This window comes from Petaurus breviceps, unplaced genomic scaffold (genome assembly GCF_028583685.1).
Source record: "Petaurus breviceps papuanus isolate PSGF00001 unplaced genomic scaffold, PetGlider_PUasm1.0 90692, whole genome shotgun sequence".
In the NCBI taxonomy this organism is placed as follows: domain Eukaryota; kingdom Metazoa; phylum Chordata; class Mammalia; order Diprotodontia; family Petauridae; genus Petaurus; species Petaurus breviceps.
This window is the reverse complement of record NW_027187313.1, coordinates 5,199,451-5,214,287: the sequence shown is the minus strand read 5'-3', so window position 1 is coordinate 5,214,287 and position 14,837 is coordinate 5,199,451. Positions and strand designations below refer to the sequence as shown.

Below are 14,837 nucleotides of genomic sequence, written 5' to 3'. Positions count from 1 at the left end.
AGAATCAAGAAAGGTTTCATGAAGAAAGCAGTACTTGGGCAGAGTTTTTATGTCAACAAGGGATTCTAAGAGGTGGTAGTTAGGAAGGAGTACATTCCTGGTATGGGGGAGATCCAATGAAAAGATATAGAGAAAGGTGATAGAATAATGTATAATAAAGCTAGAAAGATACACTGGGGTCAGCTTATAAAAGTCTTTTAATATGAACATCCAGGACAGTCACCTCTTCATTTCCCACCTGCTTGGACTCCTTATAGTGGACTCTACACACTTTCTTGCTTCTTTCTATTTGTTGTTTCCTTCCCACCCTCACCCTCAAAAGATTGTAAGCTCCTTGATGGCAGAGACAATCTTTTCCATATTTGTTTCCCCAATGCTGAGCACTGTGCCTGGCACATAGTAGGAATTTAATAAATGTTTACTGACTGAGATGCCTACAAGTTGTCACAGTGGAGATATGAGGGACTGGAGATCATACAAGAAATTAAGGCTGCCCAGCCTCAGACACTTAACACACACACAAAAAAAAAAAAACTAGCTGTGTGACCTTCGGCAAGTCACTTAACCCCAATTGCCCCTCCAAAGAAATTAAGGCTGAATATAAAGATCTGGGAGCAATCTGTATAAAGATAATTGATGGGAAACTTAAATGTGAAAAAATCTTATGGAGTTCTTTTTATGCTCCCTCCCAACCCCCTACCCCATTATTCTTTTTCTGCCAAACACAAAATAGCTAAGAAATTCCCGGTACATACATCAAAGCATGGAGAAACCAAATAAAGGGTACACTTAGTCTAGACCTGATGCTGATCAACAAAGAATTGGCTTATGAAATATAAGCAATAAGAAACCTGAAAAGGATGGTCCATTCTACCTTAGAATTTCTGGGAAAACGGGCAGCCAGGTGGCGCAGTGAGTAAGAGCTCAGGCGCCAGAGTCGGGAGACCTGGGTTCGGTTCCAGCCTCAGATACTTAACACCCACACAAAAAAATAACTGGCCGTGTAACCTTGAGCAAGTTACTTAACCCCGACTGCTTTAAAAAAAAATTGCTGGGAAAAGGTCAAAGTGAAGGATGGTCTGACATGTACCTTAGACATATGAAAGCAAATTTCAAAGGGTTCAAAGAAATGTTATCCCATAGCCTAAAATTTTGCAGATGAAGTAAGCCCAAGATTGCTGGGAAGTACTGAAGAATGAAATGCTGAAGAAAGTAAGAATTTTTGTTAAAGTTCTGAAGAAAAGAACTGCTGCTAAATGGATGATGGTAACAACTACCCAACCCTTTTTATCCTTAGGGCCCATAGCTAAGAGTCAAAATCAAAAATGATCTCAACAGCCTTGAAAGATAAGTCCAATTTAAAGAAATGGAATTTAAGAGAGTATAGCAGCAGTGTAAAAGTGTGAAACAGAATCACAGAATTTGAGTTAGAAGGGATAGAATCCAGTTCAACTCATACCTGAAAGAAACTTCCACTAATATATGTTAAACTAACAAGTATTTAATAAGTACCCACTATGTGCCAGACACTGCACTAAATGCTGGGGATACAAAGACAAAAATTATCCCTGCCCTCAAAGAGCTCACCATCTAGTGGTGAAAGACAACATGCAAAAAAAAAAAAAAACTACATATAAACAAGATATACATGCTAAATTGGACATGATCTTTGAATAAGAAAACATTAAAGAAGGACTAGGAGAGGCTTTTTGCACTGAGTGGGATTTGAGCTAAGACTTGAAGAAAGTCAGGGAAAACAGGAGGCAGAGAGACAAAGAGGGATGGGATGAATTCCAAGCCACTGTAAATGTTTGGAGTCAGAGGAGATGGAAATACTTGTGCAAAGAAATCTGGGATTACAAAGTATATGGGGAGAAATAAGATGTAAGAAGACTGGAAAAGTAGGAGGGAGCCAAGCTAGAAAGAACTTTTAAAGTCAAACAGAGGACTTTATATTTGATCCTGAAGGTAACAGCAAGCCACTGGAGTTTGTTAAGGAACAACAAAAATCACACCTGCTCTTTAAGAAAATCAGGATATACTGTGGTGGGAAGAAACTTGAAGTAGGGAGGCCAACCAGAAGGCTACCAAAACAATTCAGGTATGAGGTAATGAGGGACTGAACCAAGATGGTAGCAGTGTCAGAGGAAAAGAGAACGAAGTGTATACCAGAGATGACATCTCAACTGCAAAAGTCAGGAAGGATGGTGTTGCCTTTGAACATATATAGGAAAGTTAAGAAGAGAGGAGGACTTGAAAGCAACATGATGAATTTCGTTTTGGACATAATAATAACCAGCATTTACATAGCACTTTAAAGTTTGGAAAGCAATGTACAAATAAGATCTCATTTTATCCTCCCAATATACCTGGAAGATGTTTTCCTCATTTTACAAATGAGGAAACTGAGGCAGACAGAAGTTAAGTAACTTGCTCAAGGCCACATAGCTAGTTAAGTGCCTGGGGCAATATTTAAACTTGAATCTTCCTGACTGCAAGTCCAACGCTCTATTCACTGTGTGCCACCTAGCTGCTTCAATTTAATCATGTTCAGCTTAAGATGTCTGCAAGACATCTAGTTCCAGAGGCAGTCAGAGATGTGAGATATCAGGAAAGAGGTTAGGGTTGGATAAATAGATCTGAGATGATCCACATAGAGATTTCTGAAAATTGAATCCATGTGAGTTGATAAGATCACTACACCAAATAGTATAGAGGGAGAAGCAGGCCATGACAGAAACTTGGGGAACATTCATAGTGAGTAGCCACAACCTGGATAAAGATCCAGAAAAGGAAAATAAAAAGGATTGGTCCATTAGGGAAGAGAACAGGAGAATGGAGTCATGAAAATCTAGACAGAAGAGAATATCAAAGAGAAGAGGATGGTCAACAGTGTCAAAGATAAAAGAGAGTTAAGGAGGAATGAAGAATGAGAAAAAGTGATTAGATTAGGTGATAAAGAAGAGATAACTGGTCCTTTTCAATTAAATGATGAGGCTGAAAGCAGACTGAAGAGTTAAAAAGAGGAAGAATAAGTAAAGGTACTAACTGTAGACTTCTCATTAAGTTTAGCTTCAAAAGGAAGGTCAGATTTAGGACAAGAGCAGAAATAAATGAAAAGACAGGCAATATTTGTAGGTAGCAGGGAAGCAGCCAAGAAACAGGAAGAGAAGGAAGATTAATGAATAGAAATGTTAAAGGGGGAAATATGTTAGAGGAGACAGGGTGGGGCTTGTGTGTATAGAGGGGTTTGCTTTGGCAAGGGGAAAGGGTATTCTTCATGTGAGATGAGAGTGAAGGAAGAGATAGTACCAGAAGGTATTTGAATGGTGTGAGACAAGAAAGGCAGTAGAAGGAGTTCTCCATTAACAGTTTCAATTTTTTCAGTGAAATACCTAGCAAGAAACTTAGCCAGGTAACCTTGGGCAAGTTACTTAAACCCAATTGCCCTCCAAAAGACAAAAATAAATGAATGAATGAATATAAAAGAAATACATAGCAAGATTCTCAGCTGAGAGAATAAAGTGAATAGTAGGTAAAGTGCAATGAAAAAGTTTGGAAAAGCCACCATAAGTGAGACGGTAAGTCAATTAAGGACTACTTAATTACAAATCAATACAAGAATTGCTTTGCTGTAGTGAGGGCCCAGTTGAGATTATATAACACAAACCTGTAGTGGAGCCAGTCAGTGTAGTATGGCAAAAAAAATTTTCTCCAATTTCATTCAGCAGCATACACACAGATGGTAAGAGAAATCCAAGATTGGGATTTGGCAGGGGAAGATCAGCAATGTGAAAGGTGGGCAAAGAACTTGAGAGAAAATGACAGTGCAGAGTTGAACTGGTCCAATAAGGGGGTCAAGATAAGGAAAGGAAGAGTGAAGTCATCAAAGGATTGGTGGCCTGGGAAAGAACTGAAGGTGCAAAATTGAAGGACATGATGAGGATATTTATGGCTGCATGGTAGAGGGAAAAGTGAATGACAACAGATTGTGAGAAATAAGAGAATTTCAGTTCCAGAACATGGAAGTGGTGCATTTATGGGTGATGATCATTTTTGTGTGTAGATGAGTTGGGGTAGAAGTGTAGGTTGTGGGAAATAAATTGAGGATCTTTAAGGTTAGGGTGTTTGCAAGAGTATCAATATGTATGCTAAAAATCCTAATATGCAACACTCGTGTCTCTGGTCACATTATTAACTGTGAGTGTGTGTGTATGTATGTGTGTGTGCGCGCGTGCGCACGCTCGAGGGCACCTCTTCACCTGCTGTAATCACTACTATCCATTTTTCTAAGTTCACCTCTAATGCTACCTCTCAAGAATCTTTCCTTGATCCCCAAAGTTGATAAAGACCTCCTTCCTCCTCTCCCAGTTCGAACAGTAATTTCTTCTAATGAAGGTATCATGTCAGAAGCAGCATGGTACAGAGGAAAAAAGCAATGGATACTAAGTCTGAGGACCAGTCCTATCTTGGATACCTAATACGTGTATAACCATGGGCAATTTTCAACTTCTTTGTTCCTGTCTCTTCAACTGTAAAATGAGGAGGTTAGACTAGCTGTCTTCTAAGGTCCATTCCACTTCTAATTCTATAATCATATGATCCTAATATAGTGTATTGCCTGTGTTGGTACCTAATCTTCCCAAAAGACATTCACCTCCTTACAGGCAAGACTACTATGTCTTACATAAATTGTATAACTCTGTTAGCAGGTAGCAGAATATACAATCAGTATTTAACAAATGTTTATTCTAAGTTTTTTTGGTACATAACACTAGACTATTGAAACAGCCCATACACAAGGTGAGGAAGTTGGAAACAGTGTTTGCAATGGGAATTCAAAAAAAGAGAATAACACAAGACATGATAAACAAAACGAGATGACAGGAAGGGTAAAGAAGAAAAGTCAAAAGTAATTCCAAGGGGTGGCCAGGTAGCACAGTGAATAAGAGCACTGGCCCCAGAGTCGGGATGACCTGGGATCGAATCCCGGGCTCAGACACTTAGCACCCACCCAGAAATAATTGGCCATGTAACCTTGAGCAAGTTACTTAACCCCAATTTCTTTAAAAAAAAAAAAGTAATTCCAAGGTTTTCAGTTTTGATGACCAAGAAAATGGCAATAGTATCAGAGAAAAAAAAATGGTTATTGAAATATAAAATTAACCAACATTTCCCAACGATTTTTAGTCTCTTCATATCAAAATTTTTCTTTCTACTCCCCACTCTTCTCTAAATAGTTAGAATAGGTTTTTAAAACAGAAGCCCAAGACTTCAAACTATCTTCTCACAGAAGTTAGAACTCTTGAAATATCAGTAGTAACATCATCCCGCTACCTAAACATAGGCAGAGGATTTGCACATAAGAAAAATGTAAATAAACAAAATAAAACAGTTCAACTAGACATTAAAAGAGTTCCTGGTGGAAAATTTTGAGAAAATGAAAGGGAATTATATTTCTGGAATTGTGGTTAAAAGTACTGGGTTTGTGGTGAAGAGGCCTGGGTTGCAATCCCATCTCATTCATGATCATAGGAAATTCATCTACTTTCAGTCTCTGCTTCCTGATCTGTAAAATGGAGATATTATTCACTACACTACTTCCCTTACAGATAAGAATACATGGTAGTTGTAAAGAAAAAAATTTTAATTAAATTTAATTTAACTTAAAAAAAAAGTATACTAAACATATGAGTTGTATTTTTTTCCTCAAACCTGTGATTTTAATGTTGTAGGAGACTCAGTGAGTTAAATCCTTCTACCTAAGCAGATCAAGTCTTTGATGTGAGTTATTAAACTCTTTTTTTTTATTTTTTGCTTTTTGGAGGGGCAATTGAGGGTAAGTAACTTGCCCAAGGTCACATGGCTAGTAAGTGTTAAGTGTCTGAGGCTAGATTTGAACTCAGGTCCTCCTTACTCCAGGACCTGTATTCTATTCACTGTGCCACCCAGTCACCCCAAATTATTAAACTCTTTTGTGACATGGACCCCTTTGGCAGTCTGGTGTATACTACAGACAGACCTCAGAATAATGTTTTTCAAGGCAAAAAGTGTAAAACACATAGGATTACAAAAGAAACCAATTATCTTAAAAAAAAAAAAAAGATCACTGACCTCAAGTTAAAAGACCTTGTCTTAGAGAGTTGCCTGGGAGCACAGAATGATTTGCCTGAGTTCACACAGCCAATAAGTCAGAAGCAGGACTTGAAATAAAAGTGGTTCTGATTCTGAAATCAGCCCTCTATCCACTATGCCTCTGCACTAAACATAAGTTATTATTTTATTACTTTTATGCTAAAAAATTGTAATATAATTGTGAATTAGCCAAATTTCTCTTCTGTATCTTAGATGCCATATCTACAAAACATAATTTATTTCTCACTGACATTATTTTAAGACCTTTAGATGAAATGTGAAAATAATTGTTAACACACAATAATCACAGTTTATAGACCATTTACATCCCAACAACTCTATAAGGCAGATGGTACAGATATTATCTTTATTTTACAGATGAGGAAACTGAGGCTCTGAGCTATTAAGGGATTTATTTGCCCACAGCTACTGACAAACCTAGGAATTCTACCAAAATCTTTTCACTGTAGATCTAGAGTTTTCACTCTAGCATAGGATCAAAATGAAAATAAGTAATAAAATGAAAAATACAAACAATTTTAAACATTTGTCTCAATTTTGGAAAACAGCAGTGCTGTACACATTCCCTTCAGCTTTAGATAGCATTTTCTCTCTGCCCTATGAGTACTAACACATCTGTCACTTAATCAAATCCTGTTTAACATCATTCAAAACTTACCTAGTATTCAAGAGAAAAGCACTGTACAGTTTAAAAAGGGTACAATGAAAATATCAAAATGAAAATAGCAATTCACTCAAGGCTCAAGGTGGTTTTACACACATCAGGGAAAGTTGATAAAATATAAATGAATGAAATTACCAGCAGGAACTACCTTTATTCCAACAGTCAAACCAAGTAACATTTTCTAATCCATAAAATTACTGAATAGAGCCCTCCTCGGGAGCATACTGTCCCTAGACACCTGGAGACAGTTAGATGACATGATAGATAGATTTCTGGGGCTGGAGTCAGGAAACCTAAGTTCAAATTTGGTTTTAGACATTCACCACCTGTGTGACCCTGAGCAAAATCAACCTCTATCCACCTCAGTTTCCTCAACTGTAAAACAGAAATAATAATAGTACCTATCTCAAAGGGTTTTTGTGAGATCAAATGAGACAACATTTCTAAAATGTTTAGCATAATACTACATGCTTAGTCTAACCATCTATCCATCCCAGGTCTGTCATAAGTATCATCTTCCATTTGAACTCTAGTCTACTCTCTTTCAATTATTTTCATCCCTCCTCAAACTTTCCATGGCTCTCATTTTTCCCATTCTCTCAGCTAAAAAACTTGCCTCATATTTTACAGAAAAAAATTGAAGCCATTAATCATGAGTTCCCTCTTTCTCATCTCATATCACTCATATGCCTTTTACCACTATCTCCTCCTTCACCCCAGTCTCACACAGAGCTGGCCTATGGCTTACTAAGGTCAACCTCTCTACTTCCACATCCCTCCCAAAACCTAGAGAGTAATCATGTCTCTATTGTCTTCTCTTCTCCAGGCAAAACATCATTAATTTTTTCAACCAATTGCTCATATGGTATGATCTCAAGGCAAACAGGGTTCAATTCCCAGGAAGGAAAAAATGACTTCGTTTTGAAAGCAGCCCATTGTAGGGGGAAAAGCAATGAATTTGGAATCAAAAGACCAAGGTTCTAATCTGGATCCTGCTACTAAGTCTATCTTAGAGTAATCATTAAGTCTCACAATTTTCCTAACTGTATAATGAAGAAATTATATTAGAGGATCTGTAAGACAGAATGACATAGTGAAGATATGCTAGACTTGGAGTAAAGAATACCTGGGTTCCAGTTACTAGCTGTGTGACAATAGCCAAATCACTTTCTCTGACACTCAGGTTTCTCATCTATAAAATGGAAATAATACTACTTGCAGTATCTACTTCATAGATTAAGATAAGGCTCAAACGATAATATATGTAAAGCAACTGGCAAACTTTAAAGTAATATACAAACATCAGTTATCATTATTGTAATTAACTCCAGGGTCCCTTTTTGGTCTAATCCTATGAGTTAAGAGACCTGAAGCAAGTTTTCCCTGATTTCCTTCCCCAAACTTTATTAGTCTAACATGACTTTGATTTTCAACTCTGTAATGTATTTCAATCAATCAAGAAACACTTATTAAGCATCTACTATTAATTAGGCACTGTGCTAAACACTAGGGATGAAAAAGACAATCCTTCCACTTAAGTAGCTTACAATATAATGGAGGAGACATCATGCAAACAAATATATACAAAGCAAGCTACATACTGGATAAATAAGAAATACTTAACAGAATGGAAAGCCCTAGAATTAAGAAGGGATGGGGAAGACTTCCAATAAAAGACGTTAGTTGGTACTTAAAGAAACTTTGTCAGGAAGTTCAGTGATCAAGGCAGAGGAGGGAAAGCATTCCAGGTATCGGGGATATTCAGAGAAAATGCCCAGGATGGTGCATCTTGTTCATGGAAAACCAGGGGGCCAGTGTCACTGAATCAAAAAGTATGTAACTGGGAGTAAAATGTAAGAAAACTGGAAAGGTAGGAGGGGGCTAGGTTATGAAAGGCTTTGAATGTCAAACAGAACATTTTGTATTTGATTCTGAAGGCAACCAGGGAGCCACTGGAATTTACTCAATAGTGGGGTGACATGGTTGGACTTAAGCTTTAGGAAAACCACTCTGGTCACTGAATGGAAAATGGATTAGAGTGGCCAGAGACCTGAGGCAGGAAGACCCACCAGTAGGCTACTAAAATGATCCAAGCATAAGGTGATTAGGGTCTGTACTAAAATGGGGCAGTGTCAAAGAACAGAAGGGGGTGTATTCAAGAGATACTACAAAGGTGAAATCAAAAGGCCTTGGCAACAGATATGATACTGCAGAGGGGGGAAAGGCAGTTGGGGGTGGGGGAGAGAGGGAAAGAGAAGAAGAGAAGGGAAGGAGAGGAAGAGGAAGAGGGAGAGGGAGAGAGAGAGAGAAAGAAAATGAATTTAGGAGTCCAGGATGATTACTAAGTTGTGAGTCTGAAAGACTAGGAAGAAGGAAGATGGTATTGTCCTCCACAGTAGTAGAGAAAGTGGGGGGGGGGGAGAGGGGGTTAGAAAGATAATGAGTTTTTGTTTTAGATATATTGAGTTTAAGGTTTTTACAGGACATTCAGTTCAAGATGTCTGAAAGGCATTTGGAGATTTGATACTAGAGGTCAGCAGAAAGGTTGGGGCAGAGTAAATAGATATGAGAATCATCAACACAGAGAGAGTAATTAAATCCACAGAAACTAGTGAAAGCACCAAGTGAAATAGTACAGAGGAAGAAGAGAAGAGGGCCCAGGAGAGCACCCTGAGGGACACCTACAGTTAGAGGGCATGATGTGGAGGAGGATCCAACAAAGGAGGCTGAGGAGTGATCAGAGAGAAGAACCAGGAGAGTAGGGTGTCTTGAAAACCTAGAGAAAAGAGAGTATCAAGGAGGAAAGAGTGATCAATAGTGTCAAAAGCTGCTGTTTGTCTTATTTCATTTTTCATTTTATTTTTGTATCCCAAGCTCCTTGCACAGAATAGACAATAAATGCTTGCAGGATTGGGTTGTAAATTCCATAAGGACAGAGACAGTATCTTACTTAAAACTTTGTATCACTCTCTTCAAGCCCTTAGTGCTCCAAATGTTTCATTTTTTTTTTTTTACTTTGTATTACCAAGGGCTTTCAGTATCTGGCACACAAAAGGTGCTTAATAAATGTTGAAGGAAAGATGGAGTCAAGTCTCACCTATGAAGCTAACTAGTCATGTGACACTGGCTAAATCAGCTTGCCCATCTGAATTTCAGCACCCTCTTTCATTTCCTCCTCTGTCCTACTTTTCATGGTATGGAGGTGACCCTGGGTTTTTGAAGATTAGGCTAATGAAGAACAAGCTTTGGCAGGTCCCACTAAATTGTAAATGCTTCAACTACCAATCTAGAGACAAAAGACCAGCCTGTCAAAATTTCGAGGCTTATCCCCAGAAGGCTCGTTATTACTAATGTTAGCTACTACAACCTATGAAGGTGGTCCACTAAGATATGACTGAATGCAATCTGCATCAGTAGAAGGATCATTCTTATATATGTGATTATGCAAATGTAAGTCATTAATATCAACTTCCAAATTCTACTGTCATCAATCTAGAAAACTTTATCAAACCTACAGCCACTGAAGATAATCCCAAATTCCAAAGTGCTCCTTAATGTAACAATCACCTCTCTTTGGGGTGGAGTCCAACTGCTCCATGCCAAAAAAAAAATTGTGGCTACTAATTGCCACAGATAATATGAATTACAACCACTCAACCTCTAGTAAACTATATACAGTGGAGAGAGATAAGCACTTATAAAAAACCTACTATGTGCCAATGTGCCAATCACTATCCTAAGTACTTTTTTTTTTTTTACAAATATTATCTCATTTGATCCTCACAATAATCCTGACAGGACTGAGGTAGGTACCTGAGGGTAGGTGCTGTTATTATCTCCATCTTACAGAAAAGGAAACTGAGGCAAACAGGTTAAGTGACTTGCCTGGGGTCACACAGCTAGTGTCTGAAATTATATTTGAATTCAGGGCTTTCTGACTCGAGGCCTAGCCCTCTACCCTCTGTGAAAACAGCTGCCTCAAGCCACACTGGATTGGAGTCAGAACCTGAATTCATATCACAACTCTCATGCTTACTGGCTGTGTGACATTGAGTGAATCATTACACCCATCTGGGCCTCAATTCCCTCATATGCAAAAAATGGTAACACTCCTCCTTATACTACCTAACTCAAAAGGTTTGGGTGTGATCCTTCCTACCTTCCCAGTCTTATACATTTACTTTTCTTCAAGAACTCATACTGGCCTATTTGTTGCTTGGCTGCCCCCAATGCTTGCTATGCACTCCCTCCTTACTTCCATCTCTTGAAATACCTGGAATCCTTTAAGACTCAACTTAGTATCATTTTCTATATGCCTTTCCTGATTCTCCCTACAGGCTAGTTCCCTATAAAAACTACTTTCAGTTTGTTTTGTACATACTTGCATATGGGCATGTACACATCTCCCCCACTAGAACATAAGCTCCATGAGGACAGGAACAGTTTTTCAGTTTTCTATTATACTTCACCTCCAATGCTTAGCATAGACCCTGGCAGAGCGTAGATGCTTAATAATAAACACATGTCATGATAAACCTTAAAGTGCTACAAATTGTGTTTAACACAATGCACAATATATGAGGTACACTGAAATCTGCCCAAGATACTAAAAAAGTTTTTCATTGACTTCAAATACACTAATAGTCTCACTGACAGGATTCACCATACACAGATGATGGACATAAGCTAGCAGTGAGCAGACATATACCACGTATATTTATTTGTGTGTGTGTGTGTGTACATATATATATATATATATATATATAAAACAATGCTTAGCACATTTGTAGGTAATCAGTCAGTCAGCTACCACTTACTAAGCATCGCCGAAGCTCTGGGCACTGTTGTTAAGCACTGGGGATACAAACAATAGCAAAAAGCAGTCTACTTTCAGAAAGTTCAGTCTAATGGCTCTCAATATTTCTTTCACTTAGAACAATCCCACTGCATCCTCTCTATTCACCATCCCCTCGATAAACTGGAGTATACCCAAGGAATTCACTGGCCATTCCAAGGGCCTCCAACCTCACTCCCAAAGATGCCCTCCTACACTTCAATTCCATTCAACAAGTATTGGAGCTCTTTCCCCTAGTACTTGCTGAACTGAGCGCTGACTTCCTGACTCCTTCATCTTAACCCCTATTCCGCATCTCCCCCTATCCACCAGGACTGCCTCCTATGGAAAGACCCCGGACACCCACCCGCCGCCCATTTGCTCCCCAGCAGCAACCTCTAGCACACGCTGCCCTCGCCCTCCATCACCTGCTCCCATAGCAGACCTCCCCCAGCCCGCGCATCCCACCCAGCAAGAGAAGGGGAGGGGGACGGAGGGATGGGGAGGAGAGATGTTTCTCCACCCACCAGACGAAGTCGTTGCTTTTGTCCTCATACGAGTTGATGAGCCCATTGCACAGCGGAGTGAGCAGAGGCCGCTTCCTGCTACCGCTGCCCGAGCTGCCTCCACCGCCGCCGTTGACTGCGCTCCCGGGCCTGGCCGAGCCCCCGAGCCTCGAGAGGCCCGCGGCCAGCGCCCCGCCGCCCCCGCCCCCGCCTCCTCCGCCGCCCGAGCCCGACACGGCGGCGGCCACCAGCAGAGGCCGCACGGTGACCCCGAGGCCCCCCGAGCCGGCGGCCCCGCTGGACCCCGCCGCGGCCACCACCGCCGTTAGGGACGGGGGCGACGGCGACGACGACGACGAGGACGACGACGACGAGGCGGAAGTGACTGAGGAGGCCGCGGAGGAGCCGGGCCCTGTCCCAGCAGTGCCGGGACCAGCCTGGCGGCTGCCGGACATCGTGACTCCCCCCTCCCTGGGCTGTACACTCGGAGGAGAGGGAGAGGGACGGGGGACCGGGACCCGCTGCCGCCGCCTCCCTGCAGCCTCAGTGCATCCTGAGGACGCGCACAGCGCAGGGGGCGGGGGCTGCCACCTGGGAGGGAACAATAAAGTTGTTTGAAAAAAAAAAAAAAACAAACACACTAACGGCGGCCGGCGGGAGGAAGCCGGGGAACTAAAACACCGGGAGGGGGAGGCGGAGGGAGGGGAAAAAATGCGCTCTCGAGGCCGAAGCTACCACCCCGAGTCCTGCGGCAGCCAACCCCGAGCGAGGCCGGGGAGAGCGTGCGCGCGCGCACTCGAGACGGAGGCCGAGAGAGAATGGGGAAGGCGGAGGAAGCCCGAGAGGTACAACTTTATTGGCAGCCGCCTCCGCGCTCATACACACAACACACACCCATGGAGACGGCGACCACTGCCTAGCTACGGAAGAATTCCTTGTTGAAAGCTTTATTGATTCACATACAGCAGAAACTGGAAGTGGGGCGGGGTAGGAAGACAATGAGCAAAGGGCTGGCGGAGCGGAGAAGCGCCCTGAGAAGAGAGTGGTCCAGGGTGGAGGAGCCGAGGCAAGCGAATCCTCAACCGAATGCGCAAGCGCATCATGGATCGTGCATATCCTCATTCCTGAGTGAAGAGTCCTAGAGGGAGGTGGGTGGTATGGGGTGGTTTCCGGTACTGCGCATGCGCAGGATTCCCTAGCATTCCTGAGGGAGGAGGGGGAAGAGGAGGACTGGGACCGGGAGTCGAAAAGGAAAGTTAGCTGATGAAAGCAGGCTGGGTGTTCCTTTGGTGAAAGCGAGACTGAGTGCAGAGACGGAGATCTCTGCGGTGGTGGAGAGGGTGCAATTCAGTTCCACCAACATTTATTGAGGGGCTGGCAATTAAGAGACCTGCATTCTAATCCGCACTTCTGCGCTGCTTGCTGTCTGTAGCCCTCCACACTTCTCCATCCTCACCTACGCTTCCGGACTTCCCTGAATTCCTTCAAGTCCACGCTGAAATCCAGCTTTCTACTGGAAGCCCTTGCTGATTCCCACTAGTCCCTTCCTCCTGTTAATTATCTCCAATTTATCCTGTATGTTGTTTGTTTCCATAAATGTATTGCTATGTCGTCTGCCGCATTACAGCATGAACTTCTGTAGAGCCCCGATTGTTAGGCAGTTGCCTTTTTTTGTATTCCCAGAGCTTAGCTCAGTGCCTGGCACAGATTAGGTGTTTAATAAATCTTCATTGACCGACTCTCTTATCTCCCTTCTCTGGACTTCACTTTTCTCATCTGTAAAATGAGGGAATTGGACTAGATCCTTTTCAGGATCTTTCTTTGGTCCTCTAAAAAGAGATTTCAGTTTTTAACCAACCCTCAAGGTTTGTGGAAGACCTTAAGAGTCCCCCAGGTGCTTGCCCTAAGAAAAGCAGATTTACGAAGAGGCAAGAGCTTAGGTAGGGCCTGGGTGGGAAGGCCCAGCAACCCAGGCACTCACCTGGACTGCCTTTATGGAAAGTACATTGTTACAAAGGTGACACCCCATATCTTCAGGCACACCTGCCTTACCTATTACCTACTTACTGAGCCAAACCCAAGGATTAACTTTATCATTCAGGAGCAACCAAATACCAACCATATTCTTTCAGAATCTCAAAAATACATAAACACCACCTTTCCTACCCAAAAATGTTATAAAGTTAAATATAGCAGCTTGTTATAATCGACAAGTTTAGATATGCCACTGATGGAACCATACCTATCTATTCCAAAAAACTGAAACCTTTGGCAACTGCATCAGTTCTCAACAGGGGTTAATACAGAGATTTCAGAAGGTTCATACATTTGGTTTTCTTAGCATTTTGATAACTATGTCAGTTGAGAAGGGGTCTTTAGGTTCTTAGGCTTCACCAGATTGCCAAAGGAGGTACACACACACACACACACACACACACACACACACACACACGAGGCTAAGAACCCTTAACCTGTAAAGTGGTTTGGTTAATTCAGTCTTTTGACACCAGCATCATAAAGAGATCTAATTTTTTTTAATCCTTAAGTTTTGAGATAATACTTTAGTACTACTAAAAGCCAAAGTTTCTTGAACAAGAGTTTCATTTTATAGAAAATGTAATGGACATTTTATAAATCAAATATAAATTAATGCTAATTAAGTTGAATATAAAAACTA

The 14,837-nt window shown here is 41.3% G+C and overlaps 1 protein-coding gene and 1 long non-coding RNA gene across 10 annotated transcripts in view; one reads left to right on the top strand and one right to left on the bottom strand.

Moving 5' to 3' along the window:
- The window catches only part of COP1 (COP1 E3 ubiquitin ligase), a 248,876-nt gene extending 236,119 nt beyond the window's left edge, over nucleotides 1-12,757 (bottom strand). For all 9 annotated transcript variants that reach the window (XM_069065516.1, XM_069065509.1, XM_069065507.1 and 6 more), the window contains exon 1: nucleotides 12,182-12,757. In XM_069065516.1, the coding sequence (XP_068921617.1) occupies nucleotides 12,182-12,615 (434 nt within the window). In that variant the 5' untranslated portion in view covers nucleotides 12,616-12,757. The remainder of the gene's footprint in view (nucleotides 1-12,181) is intronic.
- A 148-nt stretch (nucleotides 12,758-12,905) lies between these two features.
- LOC138144194 (uncharacterized) lies at nucleotides 12,906-14,614 on the top strand. Its single transcript, XR_011163884.1, has 2 exons — nucleotides 12,906-13,308; nucleotides 13,593-14,614. It is a non-coding gene; the product is annotated as an uncharacterized lncRNA (long non-coding RNA).
- Nucleotides 14,615-14,837: the final 223 nt, after the last annotated feature.